The following is a 21,574-nucleotide window of genomic DNA, read 5'->3' on the forward strand; positions in this document are numbered from 1 at the left end:
CAGTATAAACTTCAGATACAACCCACAAAGCTATCTGAACCGCATCTGAACTCCGACGGGAAGCACAGCAGCTGCTGTTGTGACTGGTCAGGACAGCAGTCCAACTGGCCAGTTGATGTCCCAGCCAGGCACTGAACCACCAGCCCTGCATACACAAGAAAACACATTAAGGCTAAATGTTTAGGACTTCAGCATTGTATTTTCCTTTGCTTTGATAGCGACCCAGTTGTTGATCTAGTTGTTGTGAAATGGGAACTGTGATTTACTGTCACTTGATTTGGCCACAGAATTCTTTTTAGAAGTAGATATTATGCTTTTATCGCAGGAAATCTGTATATATTGTCATGACAACATATTACAGAGATTAACAGTTTGGTGGGATATATGGTTGTGCAATAAAGACACATTTTGAAATGGCAATAATGATGTCCCAGTTTACAAAATCAACATACTAAATAATTAACTGGTTTTAGATTTTCTAAATCTATGAGTGTTGACCTCTCCTGCCCATTATGGAAAATGGGATATTGCTTCTTATTTTTGAAGGAGAACAAGTAGGTGATGCTGAGAGCAGGTAAGTGACTCCGATGCTGTGAGTGATGTAAATCCTATGAGATGGCAGATTCAGACCAAGCACGCTCAAACATTCATTCATTCAGTTGTATAACCTTCGCCAGTCTAGTCTAAAAATTTTTGAAAGTAGGAAAATAGTGTCTTCTAAGGTACACTCTGGAACACAGTAGGTAAAATCTGGCGAGCCTGACAGATTTTATTGATTGGTGATATGACAGAATCTTCATGGGGAAGCCAAACCACACATCACATCACCTCCTCTCATCCAAGGCCAAGAGACAGCGAAACGAGGATTCACCTGGAGCTATGTCACCACTGGGCAACGACTCAACTGACGTTCTTATCTTTATAAATAAGAACTTAGTAGTTTTGATGCGCGTTTGAGCCCGGTGGAAATTCTCGAAAGAGTTCCAAGCATTGTGTGAATCACTGGAAATTAGCCAAAAGCAGGTAGAAACCCGGGCTGTGGAGAACACCGGCCTCAGAGGCGGTAAAATTCCTCTCCGAGGGGTTGACCCGACTCTCTGAGGAAAATAAGAGACAAAGGAAACAGGCGCAGAGCATGAGAGAGAATCAGGGATTTGCAAGGATTCCAGAGCAGATGGAGGAGGACCCCGAGACCATGGTGAAAAACTTAAGGTAACAATAAGGTTTCACCTTAGAGGGCAGCAATGTAGACATCAGCAGTGTCACAGAGCTACAAGCGCTGACAGTCATCCGCTCACACCGAAGCAATACCCCATCCTCTACTGACACTAAACTGGTTATATACTGCAGCTTTAGCCCTGGTTCTGGGAACTATTAAGAGTTCCCAGAACCAGATTAAAAGGCAGAGTTGCCGTAACCTTTTTCTGTTGCTGCTCCCAAACTTTGAAACAGTCTGCCTTTTAATATCAAATCTGTACAGAACACTAATCATTTCAGATCATTATTAAAAACACACCTTTTCTCACTGGCATTTCCTCCAGCTTGAGCATTTTCATTTGGCTTTGTAATGTGACTATGTTCTCATATGTATTTACATTATTTTAATGTATTTTATCTATTTTACTATAGTGCTGTTTTACTCATATTTGTTAAAGTTTTTATTTCTTTATTTTGTTTTATTGTTGACTTAGGGTTTTTATTTGTTTTGTCTTGTACAGCACTTTGGTCAGCTGAAGATTTTTAAATGTGCTTTACAAATGTACTTGACTTGATAGAGGAACAGTCCTTCTAAAGGTATTTAGAACATTTTTAGCAGTTTTATCTGCAGTTCTCTTGCAGTGTTTCCTTCGTCTTCCAAACCTGAACTGGACATTTGCCGTTTCTCTTATTTGCCATGTCTTTCATCACATCAATAACCTCTTCTCGCGCTGGGCTGCAGTTCCCTGTCGGCCGTGTCCACAGGCTACTTCGCAAAGGAAACTATGCTCAGCGCGTTGGCGCCGGAGCTCCCGTCTACTTGGCGGCTGTTCTGGAGTATCTGACCGCTGAGATTTTGGAGTTGGCCGGAAACGCTGCTCGCGACAACAAGAAGACCAGAATCATTCCCCGTCACTTGCAGCTGGCTGTCCGCAACGACGAGGAGCTGAATAAGTTGCTAGGTGGAGTGACCATCGCTCAGGGAGGAGTGCTGCCTAACATCCAGGCAGTTCTACTGCCCAAGAAGACCGAGAAACCCGCCAAGGCTAAATAAAGACTACTGCACATCTGTTTTATTTCTGTAAATATTTTATACCTTAGATCTTTCATTTATTATTTATTTCTATACTGCTCTCTTTGCACTGACACTGGGGATGGCTTAATCTCGTTGTACATGTGTATAATGACAATAAAAGGCATTCTATTCTATTCTATTCTAAAGCAACAACTAAACATCGTTTAGTCTTCTCGAACTTTGTGGAGTCATTAGTTGTTCTTAAATTAATAACCTTAGACAAATGTTTAAGAACTCAAAGACCAAACTTGGTTGTTTTGTTTTGTTCTGGAGGAATTGGGTGGGATCTTCCTACTAACTTTCTTTTTCTTTTAAAATGTTATGTAAGCCACAGATTATTTAAAATTCTGGTTATATTACCAGATTTCAGGCAGTTTCACTGGCACAATTAAAAGAGAAAACAAATTTCAACAGTTGCTAATTTTCAATTAAATTCAATTCAACTGAGCTTTGTTTGTTTAGCTCTCGTTTACAACGTCATCTCAAGACACTGTACAGACATAATCAGTTCAAGGCGATTCATTGTGGTCCAGTTAAAATAAACCGAGATTAGTCCACTTCATAACAACTGTTTTCACTCAAGCCAATTCATGAAAATAATTACCTAGCTAAGAAAAAAAGAACACTTTACAATGAATGTTTTCTTTAATTCAGTCCTCCATCCTGAGCATTGAGGGCAGGCAAGAAACAAACAAACAAACAAACAAAAAAAAACACCTAATAACAAAAAAAAAACCAAACAAAAAGAAGCAGGTAGGTTAGCAGGTAGAAAAACCTCTCACAGAACCCGACTGCCTAGGGGTGGAGAGGACAGGAAAGGGGGATCAGGGGCACCACAACTTCAAGAGAAATACATGTTAATGATGTCATCATTGTCATTTATTTATTATACATGGAAAATTAAGAGTAAAGAGAGTAAAATGGAGGGAAGTGGTCATTGCGTTCTAGGACGTCCCCCAGAAACCTAACAGCATAATTAACGGATGGCTAAACCACACAACCTGTAAGACTGATCAGAAAGGAAGGTTTTAAGCCCAATCTGCAGGGTAGAGAGGGCGTCTGCCTCCCAGTCCCAGACTGGGAGCTGGTTCCATTAGAGAGGGGCTGGAGATGCATTCAGAATCAAAGAAAACAATGCAGCAAAGAATTTGTGGGCTCTTGTATTTCTCCTGTCCCAGTCAGGTGGAACAGGTTAAAAATGAACATGACCGAACACAGTTCGGATTTTCTGAATTTGAGTGTGTGGTAGCTGCTCTGTTAAAGAGTCCTTTACTGTCACCGTGTTTACTGCATTTCCTCTACTGCGTCCTTTATTCATTTTTAATCTTTTCTTCTGTTTTTATACTAGTAATTACTTGTTGGTGTTTTGTTTTTGCTTTTTTTATGTTCTTATCTCAGTTGGTTTGTAACCCTGGTAAAACAAAGGTTAAATTATAAAATATATATCTTATGGAAAAATAGCTTTGTACTTTTTTTGTCAAATCTTTGTTTCATAGTTTGGAAAAAACAAAAATTATGATCTATCCATTTTCTTTTTCTTTCATATCAAAGGAAACAAAGAAACTGCCTGAATGTTACATATAGAGAAGGGAGGAGAGGAGAAAATGGGTCACTCGACACCCTAAAATGTCACAGTATGAGTGGGGAAATCAATTCACGGTGGAAAAGATGCTGTTGTACTGTCTTTACAAGGCCTTTTCACACTTGTACACTATAGCTTCCTTCCATATTAATTTATAACAGTGATGTGTGGTTTTATAACAATGTTTTTTTAAATTAATTTAAAAGGTGCATTGATAATTATTCCTAATTACTTTGGTGATATTAGAACCAACAATGGCTTTACGTAGAAGAAATGACTGATACAACATACAACAGAGGATCTGCATTAATAAACAAAATCCATTAAATCCAAATATTTGATTTGAATATCTCAACAAATATTGCTTCAATTGTCTTGGATTCATTTATGGTTTGTTTCACTGTATATATGATATAAATGACAGGCTGTGTTGTCTTTGTCCTTTGTGAAATAATTTCTCTCCACGGACTGAAGCATGATCTGAAGGAGTCGCTGGCTGTTTCTACACGTGTCAACTCTAATAAGAAAACAGATATTGGAAATTAGTGTAATTCTAGAAACAAGGACAGGAAAATTTTACCCTCTTTATTGCTGTCTTGTGGAGGAATCAGCCAGCCCAACGCATTCATCTCACTTTGTAGGAAAGAGCTGGTTTCATGCTATGCACCTTATTCATGTAGCCACAATTATCCATAAATTAATAAAACCTGACTAGCTATTACCAGGAGAAAGAGGCAGGGAGACGGGGGAGACAGATGCAGAGAGGGAATATGAAGGGCTGTACAGTGAACAATCTCCGGATAATTAACAGGAAGATAAACAAAACATAAATTTGGATATTGCATTTATTTAGACTACCACTCAAATATGCGTGAACCACGTTATTTTAATTAAAAGATAAATCTATGTGACACGCTGCTTCCCAGTTAATTATTCAGTGCTGTACAATAAAAACAAAACCCATTAAATATGCCACGCACTCTATTTCTCCATTAACAGTAAAAAGCATTCATCCTGGGGACAGCGTCTCAAATTCAACTGCTGGTTTGGCTTTTCACACATTTTTGTCTTCTTTTATTGTTGATATTTTCTTTTCCATTTTTATTAACTGTGCATCTAGATTGTTCTATGGACCTTACAATATATTTGACTACTTTGAAAGGTGTCTAAACACTGTAAATCTATAGATCAAATGGAAATGTTTACATTTCAAATCTTTTGGTCATTATTTTAACCTGTTCCCTTATATTTTCATATATGACACTGTTTGGGGGTATGAGAAAAAAACCTACAGAACAAACACTCATCCAATATGCACTTGGCACAAAAGAAGTATTTAACAACTGAAAACAAAATAATCAACACAGAACTATCAAATTTTTTTTTTTTTTTCAAATCAAAAATACAAAAATGTGAGGATTTGGTTGATTATAAAACAGCCTGAATTATGTAGAGCTGGAAACTAATAACTGTCCCTCAATATTCAGAATTTATTCCAGTTATGGCAAAAGTTCTCATGAACTCAGAATAGTGACGTGTTTGACAAGCCGGCTAATGGAACTAAATATTAAACAATAATAATAAACAAAATTCCACAATATTACAGTAAAAGGAGTTGGCTGGTGGAACAATTGCACAGAGAAAATGAAAAAGAAGTTTAACTAAGCATTACTTTAAATAACTGTTTAAAACTATGAAATGAAGAGATTATGTGGAAGAATCGTCCCAGTATCTAAACGGCCTCATTACATGTTTAACTAAATTTGCCTTTAGGCTGCTTCTTATTGGATTTATTGTTTATTTTATATCTGTATAGATTCACATGTATAACAATGTGTTTGTTTCTGTTTTTGGTTTTCTAATAATAGTATAGGGGAGAATGTAACTGACATACCTTGTTGTTGTATTACTTTTGTTTTTCCTATTTTTTGTTTATTTATTCAAATTAAAAACCAGTTTAATATCAAGTTGTTTAGGCTTAATGTTTAATTTTTGTTTAGGAAAAATAAACTCAATATTCCCAAATTTAGAAAAACCGATAAAAGCAACAGCTGGAATGAGCAATGTTGGGCCTTATGGCTTAGAGGCATTTTGATGAGTGTTGCAATGTAATAAATCATTTTATTATTCTGTCTGATGTCGGTGAGATGCTTCTTCTCAAGTGCTCATGTGAGGGAAGGAGAACAGCTTCCTAAATCTAGACAACACTACTTTTGGAAAATAGGGATTCATTGATAAATAAACTGTAAGTGCAACTCTTAATATGTAAAAGTCACTTAGAACAGAGAGCAAGAGACAGCATCTTCTGAGGGAGATGAGCTCCAAGTGTCAGAGCTTATTTCATCAATCACACCCAAACAGAGGTTCCAGATGCCCCTTTCTTCTGTGAAGAGCTTAAACAGGGACTGCACCTTGAAACTTTGTGACACCACGTGCTGGCAGTGGCATGCTTTAAAACACAGTGGTAGGTAGGAAACACACTTCTTTGTGGACCAGAGGCTGGAAATGAAAATCATCATAACTGAAAAACATGACAAGTAGGTGTTACCTGCTTCAATCGCTCTGCTTGTTGTCAGTGGTTTCTCATTTCAGGACCTTGGACAGCTACACAGTTTATGTTGAGAGCCGGAGACTTGTTCCGTGTCCTAACAACAGCTTGAGATGAGCACACTCCTGACTTAAAGAAAGAGGTTTGCTGTGCTAATATGAAATAATCCTGATGGGAATGGATGAGACCAGGGTGGATGTGTTCAATACAGTTCAGAAGATCAAGCATCTTTTGAATTGTATTGAAATTTTGGACATTAACAGCCATCATTCATTCACAGCTGTGTTTTGCCCATCTTTACTGCTACATGTCATTAATTCTTACACACGGAACCTTTAATGTAAGAAGAAATCTAACAGATATATTTTAAAAAAGCACCATCTTTAGTGGATGTTTGAGATAATATGAGTTGTGAATAAAGATTTAGACACAGATGAAGTGATTCCTAGAGGTAGAGGTTTTATTGTATATAAGAAAAAAAGGTCACACACACATCAAATAAGCCTTACTGGTTAAAAAAAAACATCTAAATATCTATGTTTCAAAGAGAGCAAACAGTCAAATGCTTTATACATCTCTATAAGGAATTTTGTCTTCTGACAGGTATGCAATAATAAATTATGAAAAATTATCAGCCGCATGAAATGTTGCGATTAAATGCAAAATGTCCCTTTGAAAGAAGGCCTACTGCTACGTGAAGAAAATGCAGTAAATTTTGGTTTTCAAACACTAAATCAGGGGTCTTCAACCTGTGGATCCAGAGCTGTAAGCAGCTCCCTGGAGCTTCCACAGTGGCTCTTAATACATGGCTAAAAAAATGTTTTAAAACATAGATATAATAACAAATGCAGGTCTTTAGCCATTTTTTTTTTTTTTTTTTTTTTTTGGTCATAGAATAATTGCATTGAATTCTACAACATAATTACATTAAAATTACCAGTAATCTATTTCTCTTCTCATTAGGTTGGAAACTATGGGCTTTTTTTTTTAACATGAATTTCTACAAATATCTACATCCCATAGAATAAAGTCTGTCTTCCTCTTTTTGCAAAGATTTTATGTTTTTCTTTATTTTAAAACCTAAAGATTAGAAATAAAAATGTGGTTCTTCAAAAATGACAAACATCCTATAGTTGATATTTATAAAAAAAAATATAAGTTAGTAATTTTAGCAGAGAGAGAGATCTTTTTCAATTTTTAGATACAAAGTTATTTACTATCACAAGCTCATCGTTTTCAGCAAAACCCATCTTCTCACTTCTCATGACCTTGATGATTGAAATGGTCTTGATTTGTAGAGAATACTATAGAGTTGTGGGCCATGTTTGTTTCTTTTTTTTCCCCTTTCTAGCATCAGCGATTGTAAGTGAGCAAACGGCATGTTCTGCTTAAGTAGGAAGCTTGACAGAAATCAAACAGCACAGGGACAATGGGATGAATTATTTTAGGATTATAGCAGTGGGAAAACGTCCTATCATTCTCAGATGTGGACAAAGAGTATAAATCACAGAGGGCTGACAGCAAATGCTCTTCTTTAATGTAAAAAAAAAACTGTTACACATTAAGAGCACAATAAGCCAGACACCTGGTGCCAAAACAGGGAATGTGCACTTTTAGAAAAGAGAAAAAGTTTTTGCATTACTGAAACTTTTACATTTTATGTAAATATTTGTCCATTACACACACAACAGCAAAAACATTCTGAAAGGCAAAGTACAGCCACCAAGAACAAAGTAGTGCTTTGAAATCTAAAGCCTGCTGCATACATCACATGTATCCAGATTAAGTAAAGCGGAGAGAGAAAAAAGAAACTCTTATAGATCAGTTAGATGTCTGAAAAAAATTAAATGACGAAAAGAAGACAGGCTTGTTGAGGATATTTACTTTTTTCATTTTTGACAGTATTACTGGGTTTTAGAGAAATACTGAATGTATTCTATTAGTCTTATTCTTCCTCTTCCACTTTTTTCCTTGTTCATTATTCCTTTCTGTCTCTCCCTTTCTTTTCTCCTTCATCTCCTTTTTCATACCAGGGGATTTTATTTTTTCTAACAGCTGTGTGTGGTTGTGTGTGTGTGTATGTAAAGTCCTTTACGCGGAGCCTTAGCACTAAGACCCTGGGGTTTTAGTCCTTTCCAGCACTGAATGTGTGTGTGCAGGAAGATATTGACTCTGAAAGTTTGGATCATTTCTCTTTATCAGAAAAACATTAACAACTCGCAGCCCTGAAGCAGAGACCAGCAACACACACCATACTTAGCTTATTCTCTCTACACACTGCTTACGGCACAATAGACTACAATCAAAGTTGAACAGTGAAGTTTGAATTAACAACATTAAATTGTTCTGGTTTCAGTCTTTTTTTTTCTTTTTTTTTCTGGCATATTCCCTCAGGGGATAAAAATCCCAAAGAAAAAAACTAAAAAATCAGTGGAAAAAAAAAAAGGAAGGCAAAAAAAGTTTATCATTATAATTTATAGTAGAAAAGGTATGATTAAATTTGTATGACAGAACAAAATGAATGATTATCTAAGTTTTCTATTTCGTAACCAGAGGACATTAATCTAGTTGTTGGACATCAGGTTTCTCTGTCCAGCGTTTAGCTGAATGTCATGCTTTCTTATGTACAGGATGGAACTGAATACGATTAACATCCTTACACAGGATGGTTTAAGCTACCAATCCGTCATCTGTCATCGTTCATTCATTTTCTGTGCTGCTTCGACCAATTCAGGGTCGCGGGGAAGATGGAGCCTATCCCAGCAATTAAGGTGAAAGACAGGGTCCACCCTGGACAGGTCGGCAGTCCATCCCAGGGCCAACACAGAGAGACAAACCACCATTCATGCTCACACTCGCTCCTAGGGAGAATTTAGAGTGACCAATTAACCTAACATGCATGTCTTGGGCGGATCGGTGGGAGGAAGCCACACATACAGGGGGAGAACATGCAAACTCCACACAGAAAGGCCAGTGTTTGAACCTCCCCCCAGCCGATCGAGGCTCAGACCAGTGACCTTTTTGCTGTGAGGCTGCGGTGCTACCACACCGCCATGCAGCCCCATCTGTCACCATAAAGCCAGAACATCTCAAACACTGTCAGTTATAACTGTCTGTCCATCTGTGATCTTTTAAAGTCACATCCAAACCAGTGCAGAAACGACTTTAATGTTGCTTAATAAATGCTTTAAATATACCAGACTGGGAATTTAGCAGAAAGAAAATGAAGGGAAGCCTGCAGGAGAGAAGGGAGCGATGCACAGGGCTCCGACCAGTTGATGCGACTCAGCTTGACCCCCTTGCGTATTTTCCAGAGTCAGGTTACCACTGTAGGACTCTGAGTGTGTGTTTGTGTGTTGTTGAATTGATTTCCTCTGTGATGACAGCTCCAGTCAGGCTGGCACCAATGCATTCCCCCACCCCCTTCTTCCACTTTCCTTTCTATCCCTGACTCACAAACATGCCACCATCACCATCACTGACCCTGCAACATACATACACACATGCAGACAATGTTCATCACTCACACCAGGAAAATGGCAGCCACTGGTGTTATATTCTGGTCTGGGTGTGCATTCAAAAGCATTTCTCTTCCTCCTTCTTCGATGCACTGAATGATCTGCCAAATCATTTAATGGATCATTTTACCTGTAAAAGCATTATTTTTAGACAAAAGTCCTAAATGATTTCCTTTATGTTCCACTCCAACAGATGCTGTGCAACTACTGAATCTGCTCGTCACATAGGTTAAAAACACATCTCAGCAAATGGTCACCAACTTCTAATAACACACACAGTTTGTTTAGTATGTGTTGATAACATGGAAAGCGTGCTCTGGCTGCAGCACTGTCTGCCAGCTTTTGGCTTCACTCATGCTGAGGAGACATGGCCTCCGCAACAAAGGGCACAATGTTACTCCCAATGGCTTCCATCTGCTCCTGTCATTGGTTTATTAGATATAACTCCACCGATGACATCCTCAGAGTTTTTCTCCGAGACGTCAGACTCAAGACGGGAGCGTTTGAAGCGTCGGTCAGGGTACTGACTATTGTCGAAGGGCATGCGGTGCACACACAACACGTGAGTCTTCAGGTTGCCCTTCTGTGAAGCACTGTAGGGGCAGTAGCTGCACTTAAACGGTCTCTGGCCTGTAAAACAAAACACAGAAAGACAACATTTTAATCCTGATCAGAAAGTCTCAGGGCTAGCTAGATGATGATGTTGATGATGATTGTGACTTTTGTCAGATAGCTTTTTCCTTTTATGACTTTAATCTTCTTTATTTATGGATTGGAAGGCTGCTGTACAATTTTTGTATTTTATATTGTTGTGTTTATTAATAAAAATTGAAAACAGAATTCTTAAACAGGGCAGCATGGCGGTGTGGTGGTTATCATCATCGCAACATGACCAGAAGGTCTCAGGTTTGCACCTGGGATGAGGCTTTTCTGTGTGGAGCTTGCATGTTCTTCCTGTGCATGTGTGGTTCTATCTGTGTTCTCTGGCTTCTTCCCATAATCCAAAAACATTTGTGAGCACAAGTGAGTCTGATGTGTTGGTCTTTGTGTTGTGTTTGTAACCTCTTGGTAGTTATGTTATGCAGAGCCCATCTGCTCGAGCATGTACTGAGCATGTGACACAGAAGTGTCGCGAGCATTGTTCCTATAGGTTGATTCAGCATGACAACAGTCACATGACCACACCAACTGAGGCCTCGGTATGACGTAAGCATATTGAGCTGCTCCCGGGAATTTTGAAGCAACTAAAGTTGTTAATTAAATTGAATAGTAAACCAAATGGTTTTTGAGAAAAGATTTTGCTAGCAAACATTCATCATTTTGGATTGAAGAAAAGCTTCACATTAGAATGAAATTAGCTTTTGGGAAACAAACGTCTGGACAAGACGCTGTTGCCAGGGTAACTGCTGAGCAAGCTCAGAGAGTAAGTGTGAGAACGGAGCGGACGGTGCCTTCAGCATCACAGGTAGGCTATATTTCCCTTTCTTTATACTGTTTTTTAAAAAGCCTTGCAAAAAGCAAAAAAAAAGCATATAAACTTTATCGGGAAGCATCAGAGGAAACGTCTCATTCTGCTGCTGCAGAGGAGCACCACAACCTGTGGGACCTTCAGCAGCCGAGCTGGCTTCTAATCACCATCAGCATAGCTTGTTAATGGTTTTAAAGTTAGTTAACTGCAATTTAATTTTTGTGTTTTTTTTTCAGGTGCAACCTCTTCAAAGCTGGAGAGGTAGTGTGCCAGAAGAGGAGCAAACTGAAGCCTAAGATTATTGAGAAAATACTTATTTAAAATAAATATTTATGACACTGCATCAAATTGCACAAGCATTTGTCTCAGAATTAATTTTAATACAACTTAATAAAATCAGTAACACTGTCACTATCCTCGCTGCACAAGCACCCCTTCCCTCATACATTCCTGTTTATACATACAGATGAAGCTGCAAGTCGCACTACTGTCATTACAGATTGGTATACTTTAAATTACACCATAATCTTGTTACCTGAACCAATCTTACCTAACAGCCCCCTTTTATCATTTATATGAATGACAGAAGAAGATATTAACACATGGCAGAAAACGTTTCCTTTATTGAATACTTGGTCATAGATGAGACAGGCCTGACAAACGTGCAGTGAGGAAACCTTGTGAGCGCTGTCCTTCTTATGCCTCAGACACCCACAGCCAGCAGACAGAGCTCTTTGACCGTGTCAAAGGCCTCGTTTTCACCATCCTTACTTCTTGGATGAGTCGTCACTGCGCTCTTGGGTCAATTTTGGCCAATCCTGGGAAGGTTCACCACTGTTTTCTCCATTTGTAGATCATTTTGAGGATCTTTTGGTCTACTTCACTTTGTCAGACAAGTCCTTTGTAAGTGGTTCTGGATTGAAAACAGGTGTGGCAGTAATCAGGCCTGGGTGTGGCTAGAGAAACTGAACTCAGTTGTGATAAACCACAGTTAAGCTTTAACGGGGGTGCAATCACATAGAGCCATGTAGGTGTGGATTTTTTCCGTCCTTAATCATAAAATGCTTCATTTAAAAACTACATTTTGCATTTATTTGTGTTGTCTTTGACTAATATTTAAACTGGTTTTATGATCTGAAACATTTAAGTGTGACAAAGATGCAAAGAAATCAGGAAGGGGGCAAACACTTTTTCACAACACTGTATATGGTTCTTAACAATGGTTGCCTAAATCTTAAATCTGATCAACCAGCATTGAAGGCTAAAGTTGCAGCCAGTATGTGATGGAGGAATCAAGTGATCCATGACTATCTTTGTGTTTTACCAACTGAATCGCTGAATCCCTACCAGCCTAAACAAATATTTTTCCGCCTGTTAGTTCTGGGGTTGTCTGAGTTTGGTTTATTGTGTAAGTGCAAACTCTCAGGTTAGCTATGATGTGTTTCAAAGATAAATGGGTGCAGTTTTTGTCTAAAGTTCTATTTCCATATGTTGAACCTCTTAGTAATTGATAGATTGGTGTCCAGTTACCCTCTGCACACATCATCTAATAAGATCTTTTCCTGATAAAACAACTGTGAATTTATGGGTTGAACGTGAAATTTTGTACTGTTCATCTGTAGGATTTTGACCAGAGTATGTCAGACATGCAGACATAAAAATTTCAGGAAACTGTGTGAGCTTGTGAGACATTAACATTTATGCTATGAGACCTCCTGCTTCCCCGTTATGACATTGCTTTTAAATGACTGACTTACATTTGTAAAAAGTTGTAATATAGTTGTAAGCCTAGACTGAACTTCCAAACTAAATGCAACGAGTTGACTTCTCAGTCTTTCAGACTTTCCTTGTTCCTTATGGAGCTGTGTTACTAACATGAAAGATTAGACTGTGGAATAGACCGGAAGAGGAAGAAGGCAAAGCTGAAGACAAATAGAAGAGGAAAAGTGTTTCTGATTCACTACCCTTGCAGCACTACTGCCTCCTTACTGAAACAAATAGATCTCAAAACACATTGTTGATCACTTAATATTTGACTCCCTCTGTGCAGTGAGTTCCCACAAATTCATCTGAACTACTCTTTTGCTGTTGCCTGAGTCGATATGCATCTTTTGAAGAGGGCACATATATTCAGGCACCTGAAGACAACAGCAGTGTGAAACAAGGCGAGGTATTTTTCTCTATTTCCCCTCCTTGCGTCTGCTTCAGCACAAAATGTTCTCCCTAGATTGAATCTGATCATCACTGCAGCAAACACAATGGCCCTTAATAGCCCCAGCCGTTTGTTTGAGGGATGCCGATTACAGCACCATCATAACCCACTTCACTTAGCTCACTCACTTCCAGACAGACTGAGCGGACAAAATGGAGAGGGAGGGGGGAAATGAGACTGAAGGGCAGAATAAAAAGAGAGTTTGAGCTCTCTTTAGTATTTCAGAATATTAATAACACTACATTTGCTCTTGCTCTTCTTTTCTTTTTTCATTTTCTTTATTGCTTCTTCAGTTTGAGATGCCTTAAATCAAATTAACATATGGGGTTTAAAAGATGTGCTTGAATAGGTGCAGGGAATTTCAATAGGTAAAAAGCCAGGAATTAAAAACAAACTATTTGAGGCATACACTTGGCATACTCCTCCAGACAGCAAGGGTGAAGGCACAGTAAAGATGGACACATGCACACTAAAGTATAAACACAGAGAGGCATGATGTGGGGATAAAAGGAGGCAATGGAAGATGTGTGGAAGCAGCTACGTTGTGTTTGGCAATCTGACACAGGCTTTGGAGCCTTGCTGGCTTTTTGATATTACATTGTTTGCTTCAGAGACAGACAAAGGGGATTGCTACAAGTTTGGAGGCTTTGGATGTTCCAGTTGTCTGAATTTCCAGATAAGCTAGTCTGCGGCACACAATGAAGGTTCCTTTATTCATGTGCAGTTTAATTTCACACTCTCTTACATTACGTTAAGTCCGAAAGGCAGAGTATCTCATCCCATTTTACACTTAGGAAGAACGAAATATGCCCCCAAACAGCTTGTTTTTTTCCCCCCATCTCCCTGCTTATTTACTGTTAGTCTTCTTGGACTTGGAAAATAAATACAAATCAAGCTGGGCTTTATCTCCCATAAGATGTTTAGGTAAAAAGAGAGAAATAGCAGTTTGAAATCCAGTGCCTTCGAGAAAGTTTGGATTGGGTGTATAAACTTGAGTTAGTGTTGAAATTTAAATTGACCACTGCAGAGCAACTTAGAGCCACAACGGGCTGTGCTCTGATATGGATTAAAAATTAAAGAGATCATCTCTCTTACTCTCTTACCCCCACACACATGCACGGGTTCAGGCATTTAACAATGAGCATGCTCTGATACTGTGAGGGACTAAAGCTACGATCATCAATCCATGTCCTCAACTCTGTAACTAAAACGACCAACATGCAGCAGCATCAAGTCTGTCAGACTGAAACCTTGTCAATCACTCTGTTTTTTGTGTGTGTGTCACACATCTCTCTGTGTCTCAGAGACATTATAAATTTCATTGTACACTGACTTTAGGATTAGCCTTCCTGTCGTGTTTGGGTAAAATTTGACCGATTTACAACTTAAAACATTTATAAATATTGTGTTTTACATCTGATTGCCTTAAGGCCTTATGATATCCGCCACACTATGCAATTGAACATAGAAAAGTCATGATTACCTCTTTCATTGAATTTTGAGTGTTTTAATCAACCTTGTTACATCCGCGGTGTTCCCGGTCAAAAGTGATCGCCATAGGAAATGAATGGGTATCCAGACTATATTCATCCATCAGACAGAAAACATCCCCATACACACCACCCCAACTCACTCACTCACTCACTCACTCACTCACTCACTCACTCATTCACTCATTTCAGACTGAACAATATCTTTTGCGGGTACTCATCTCTTTCCTGGGCTTATGTGCCGATCCTCCCATGTGACCCACCTTACAGACTAATCAATATATCATCTTCACACAGCCCCTACATATATAGCTTGATGTTTGCCTTGCACTGCTTTTACTCTGAGCACAATGAGTAGGCAACTGACCAAGCGGTTCCCTGTCGAAGAGGTTCTGGCCCAGGGTTTTGGACATGATGAAGAGGGCTCTGAAACTGAACCAGAGATAGAGGAGGATGTCTCGGAAGTGGAAGACAACACAGATTTTGATCCAGACTTTGAGGAGACTGACCAGTCAACAGATACCTGAACAGGTACCTGAAGAACAGGCACCTGAGGAGACATTCCAGGTCAAGAGTGGACACTTGCTCTGGTTTTCATCCCCCCAGGACAGAGGAAGTAGAGCGAGAGTGGAACATATCATAAAGATGATGTCAGGGCCAACACGGTATGCGACATCTCATGTGGATGACATCAAGTCCAGCTTCCAACTCCTTATACCAGAGTCCATTGAGGGAATTATACTATAGATGACAAACCTGGAGGGGAAGCGTGTGTTTGGGGACATCTGGAGAGAAATCGACCTGGTAGACCTCCAAGTCTACACAGGTCTGTTGATTTTAGCAGGAGTATATCACTCAAACAATGAGGCTACAAAAGTCTGTTGGATGCAGTGTCTGCCTATGATACCTATGTTTGCAAGGCCCACTCTGACCTGAATGTCACATGCCACTCATATGCATGAATTTACACACACACACACACACACACACACACACACACACACACACACACACACACACACACACACACGCACACACACACACACACAACTTCATGTTGGTCTTTAGTTTTCCATTTATTTTTTACATTACATGTTAATTTTGAAATACATTTTCTGTGCCTGTTTGTGTTTTCACTGCAGTTATTTTATGTCTAATTATATAAATTCATGTTAAACACTACTTTGAGACACTGTTCACAGCTAAAGAATGTTGAATAAAAATTTGGTGGTGAAAAATGTTTTTTGTGCTAATTTAAGCGCAGTTGAAACAGACCGGTCAAATTTGATCGGGAACACTAGAGTAAGGGATGAGTGTCACGCCCTCACCTGGTCTGCCAAAGCCTTTCCTGCCTTTCCTCTGTTATCACTCCCCTGATTGCCCACACCTGTTCTAGATCAGCCACACCTGTCTCCCTTTCACTTGTCAGTCCTTATATACTCCAGGTCCACAGTCATTCCTTGTTGGACCTAACCTAGGCACCATATACTCTCCCGCTCCCTTCCAGGCTCCCTGGTGTTCCACGTCTGCTCTGCCTTGGTAGAGTAAGATCCTTTATCTGTGTTCATTCCAATAAAGATCTGTTAACCTGCTCTTGTCTCCGAGGGGTCCATGCGTTACAGAAGGTCCGACCACCAACAGTATGAGGCGAATAAGGAGGAAGAGGAAAGATGATCAGGAGTTGGACCTGGTGGCCCTCCTCTCTCCAGACGATTTCAGGGCAGTGCAGAAGGTAGTCAAAAAATACATGGACACCCTCGCTGAGTACCCTGGGCCTGAGGAGAGGTTGCAGGTGCCGGTTGACCTGGTCACCACGCTTGACGCCAGACCTGATCTTGTCTCATCCCGGGGTGTGGCTGAGTTGATGGAAGAGGCTTGGGTGGTGCACCTTGTCGCTGAAATGGAGCTACAAACCCCTGCTCCATGCCTCCCTACTCCAGATTCTCTTCTGGCTTCCACACCTGCATCTCCAGTGTTGCCTCCAGCTCCCCGGCTCATGTCTCCAGTGTTGCCTCCAGCTCCCCGGCTCCTGTCTCCTGTGTTGTCTCCAGCTCCCCGGCTCACGTCCCCTGAGCCGACGCCCCAGCCACGGTCTGCTCCAGCTCCACAGCGTCCAACGCCCCAGCCACGGTCTGCTCCGGCTCTACAGTGTTTGACGTCACGGTTACGGTCTGCGCCGGTGATGCAGCCTTCCATGCTTCCTTCCCAGTCCTGGCCTGCTCTGCTGCCTCTGGCACCTGCACCCTGGTCCTGCCCGGCCCTTCAAAGTCCGATGCCAGAGCCACATTCTTGCATGCCTTTGCTGCCCTCCACGCTTTGCTCTGTCTCCAGAGTCTCCTCCGGTTTCCACGCCTGTGTCTCCAGAGTCTCCTCCGGTTTCCATGCCTGTGTCTCTAGAGTCTCCTCTGGAGATCCGGCCCTGGCCTGCTTGTTCTCAGGGTCGTCCTCCAAAGACCCGGCCCTGGTCTGCTCGTCCTCCGGGTCGTCCTCCAAAGACCCTGGTCTGCTCGTCCTCAGTGTCGTCCTACAGAAATCTGGTCCAGGTTTGCCGTCCTCCAGGACAACCACCTGAGTCCTGTTTGCGGTTGCGGTTTCCTCCCTCCGGTTGTCCGCCAGAGATCCAGCTCCTGTCGTCACAGCCTCCTGGCTGTCCTCTGAGGCCGTCTGGAGTCCGGCCCTGAAGAGGGGGATACTGTCAAGCCCTCACCTGGTCTGCCCAAGCCTTTCCTGCCTTTCCTCTGTGATCACTCCCCTGATTGCCCACACCTGTTCCAGATCAGCCACACCTGTCTCCCTTTCAATCGTCAGTCTTTATATACTCCAGGTCCACAGTCATTGTCGAAGCTAACCTACGCACCATATGGACACTCTCTCTCTCCCTTCCAGGCTGCCTGGTGTCCCATGTCTGCTCTGCCTTGGTCTGCTCCAGTAAGATCCTTTATCTGTGTTCGTTCCAATAAAGATTTGTTAACCTGCTCTTGTCTCCGAGGGGTCCATGCGTTACGAGAGGTGAACGCGACAGGAGGGTTAAATAAATCATACCCCTTGATTTTGCAGTTTTAGGTTGGTTGACTGGTTTTACTATGATTCCTACATGAGTCTATGAGATTTCTGCATTAATGCAAGAGAAAAATGTCAGTGTGGGTCTTTACAATTACTAGTGAGCAGATTCTTCATGCTATAAAAAATTTAATTTCATTGTGCAATGAAGTAATAAGATTCTATAATTTACCAATAATATTTAAAGAAATGGCTTGCTTTTATTTCTAATGGAGAATAAATAATGCTGCTAACATTGTGAACAAACATCAAAACGTTACAAATCAAGCTGTTTTGTAGACAAAAAAATGCACAAACCAAGTTTTTGTCATTCTTTTTGTATGTGATGACATGGAAATGTTACCTGTTGAACATCAAGGACGTTTATTTCAATGTAGCAGCACTGTCCTCATGAACAACTGATCACAGTGCAGGGATTAGATAAGCTATTTGTAATTTTATGTCAGCTTCTTTAATGTAAAGACTAAGTTGCAATTATATCTGGACAACTCTTTAACTTGGCAATGTAACCTAATATTAATTCCATTGCCTATACCCCCTTATTCCAATGCAAGGCCATTTTAGTCTATTCCAGCTGCCACCAGGCCAGAAGCAAGGACAGGATGCCAGTCCATCACAGAGAGACAACCTCACACATCACACTTAAAGAAGAATGTAGAAACATCAATTAATCTAATATTCATGGTTCAGACTGTAAGGTGGAAGCCGGAGTACCCAGAGAGACCCCCACACAGGGAGAACATGCAAACTCCATCACTGAAAAAGAGAAACTGTTTATCCAAGTTACTCAAATCTAATAAGTAGTTTTTACTTAAAAAAAATATAATTGTAAGATGTACATAATTTAATTTGTGTACTTTTTTATATTATATATATATATATATATATATATATATATATATATACACTGAAGGAACTTTCTTGCTGTGACATTATGACACGAACAACCAGCTCCTGATTAGAATTCCAAATGTTAAATGTCAAAACTGACTGTGATTTTACAAACTACATTTCTTTGAATGTCCATAGATACACAGTATTGTGTACTCTATGGTTGATTTGGATTGACTTAAATTCATCACTGGAATTAATCATCATCTCAACAGAGAAGTTATATTTTTAAAGTGACATATTTCCACACAAAGAGAAAAGGGGTAAACGATGTAACGATGTTGATATGAAGTCAATGTGATGACTAACAAATGTGTTTATTGTGTGTTTTGATAAGAACTCCTTGATGGCTCAGCATCTAGTAAAATGCAGACAGGAAGCCAAATTCTAGATGTCTCACAGCTGCAGCTCGCATATCTTTTAACATGGAAGTTGAAATAAGACTCATGTTGTGCATGCAATGTTCCTGCTGCGAAGCCATATCTGGAGCATTGCATACATACCTTGTGCAGTAACTTTCTCAAGGTCATTTGACCCAGGACACTTGGTGTTAAACTACCAACCTTCTGACTGATGGGCGACCATGACCATAACTACATGCCACATGTGTTCAACTTTTTTTCTTTATCATTTTGTGGCCACTGTTAAGAATAACTCCCATCATGCAGTGTCAGTTAGATTGATTTAAGTGGTTATTTTTTTTTATTCTTCTTTGTTCTCCTAAATGATTTTTGTGTAAAAAATAATAATAATAATAATAATAGTACATCCATGTTGTGCCTTTTGATGGTCCAATCGACATCCTAATGGGATTTTAATTTACAGACTGCCTGCTGACCCTGAACGACGGCTAAATGTGTTGCCGTCAAACAAGATAACTGGAAGCTGTCAGAAAGCCCTCACCTGTGTAGCGAGTACTTTGTAACTGCAGACTGCAGTGGTTTAACGTTATTGTGCCCCTGGACCAGACACTCCAGGTTAGTATGTCTTTCACCGACATGTAATTGAGGCTAATTTTGTCTTCCTTTAGGTAATAGTGTGACAACTTGTTGTCCCCAGCATATGTCCATCTTCGTGTTTGTTTGCACTCCTGAGAAAAGAAGGCTAAAGGATGATTTGGAAAAGTTTGAAAGACGACAGCAAGCAAAAACGAGGGAGTACAAATTACATTAAAGTTTTTAAAAATGGTCTTGTTCAATCGTTTAATTCTTGAACAGATATTCTAGTTCAACAAGAAATCCAGAAACGCTGTTCATGTGTAACTGGGAGGACAGTCAGATAATAAGTTTATATGTAAGTCATGTTTTATGTGAAGCAGCAAATGAACAAAACATTCTCAAGCTTCTCACAGTGGAAATGCGGCCACCGTGAAACTGGTTGGATATTCGACTAATTCAACCTCCACCGCGGATCACCATGGTGGAGGTTGTCAGTGTTAATGAAAAGTTGGACATGGATTTTTCTTTATGGTCTCAATAAACAAAACAGTGTGTAAAAAGCAATGTTTTCTCACAGTAATTATTACTAAGATTAAGTCCTAAATATATCACTGGGACATCCCTAATTTTTACATCGAGCTAAAGTTATCTGCAACTGCTGTTTTCTTACACGGCTTTGACATGAAGAGGAAATACTTTGTTTGGGGCACTTTCTACAGCTGAAGGTCTGATTCCCATCCTGCCACAAAATATTTATAAGTCTCTAATCTGACTTGTGTGCTTTTAATTCTGTCCCTGTGAAGTGCAACTGTTGATTGTCTAGGTAGTTTTAAATGTCAAAGTAAGGTAAATCGGGCAGCAATATCTCGATCAGCTGGGTGTTTTGGAGTATTTTTAACCCGGAATTTGGAAAATCATATGAATTGTAAGCACCAACACGAACGTTTTTTTTTTTTTTTTTTAATATTGCTGTCTGACTTGACCACATAAGTGCTGAACTGGTTTCGAAAGTGTTCAGTCTGCTAGCTCCATCCCTGAGAAACAGTTAATGGTCACTATAGCAGGAGCTTTTTGCCACCCAGCGTAGTGGGATATACGGACAATTTGACATCAGTGATAATCGTCCATAAGTATAAGAAATGACAAGCTGTAATGATACTGAACACCCTTTATTGGTGTCTTGTTTTCATTAGTGTGGCATTATCTAAGTCTGTTAATTAACCTCCTAAAGACTTTTGCATGGAGAGCAGAGGAAAAAGGAATGAGAAAGTGGAGGGCAGTAAGAGAGATTCAGTGGTGGAAATGTGTGTGCGCGCATGTGTGTGTGTGTGTGTGTGTGTGTGTGTGTGTGTGTAGGATAGTGCATGTGTTGTAAAGATGTCTAACACTGCCACAAAAATCATGCCACACATATTTCGGACTGTATATAACCTCATAATTTATATCCAGTTATTTACATTTACATCAAGTGTGAGCAAATTATGTTAGATGTTATAATATTAAAACACAAGTTCCATTTGGAGAATATATATGTTTTTTAAAGTATTGTCATAAGTGACAAAAATTGTAACAGAGAGGCTACTGTTGAACAAAAG

At 39.8% G+C, this 21,574-nt stretch overlaps 2 protein-coding genes across 4 annotated transcripts in view; one reads left to right on the forward strand and one right to left on the reverse strand.

Annotated features, from left to right (window-relative positions):
• Positions 1–1,894: 1,894 nt before the first annotated feature.
• On the forward strand, positions 1,895–2,251 carry LOC121651674 (histone H2A-like). The gene has a single exon (XM_042004074.1). It carries the CDS (start codon positions 1,895–1,897, stop codon positions 2,249–2,251), a length of 357 nt encoding a protein of 118 aa, XP_041860008.1.
• Positions 2,252–9,432: 7,181 nt separating this feature from the next.
• znf536 (zinc finger protein 536) overlaps positions 9,433–21,574 on the reverse strand; it is a 220,013-nt gene continuing 207,871 nt past the window's right edge. For all 3 annotated transcript variants that reach the window (XM_041994189.1, XM_041994199.1, XM_041994209.1), the window contains one exon: positions 9,433–10,550. In XM_041994189.1, the coding sequence (XP_041850123.1) occupies positions 10,315–10,550 (236 nt within the window). In that variant the 3' untranslated portion in view covers positions 9,433–10,314. The remainder of the gene's footprint in view (positions 10,551–21,574) is intronic.

Source organism: Melanotaenia boesemani, chromosome 1, assembly GCF_017639745.1.
Source record: "Melanotaenia boesemani isolate fMelBoe1 chromosome 1, fMelBoe1.pri, whole genome shotgun sequence".
In the NCBI taxonomy this organism is placed as follows: domain Eukaryota; kingdom Metazoa; phylum Chordata; class Actinopteri; order Atheriniformes; family Melanotaeniidae; genus Melanotaenia; species Melanotaenia boesemani.

Excerpts from the sequence above, each read along its gene's own strand:
- LOC121651674 (XM_042004074.1), top strand. The coding sequence starts at position 1,895 with ATGTCTTTCATCACATCAATAACCTCTTCTCGCGCTGGGCTGCAGTTC.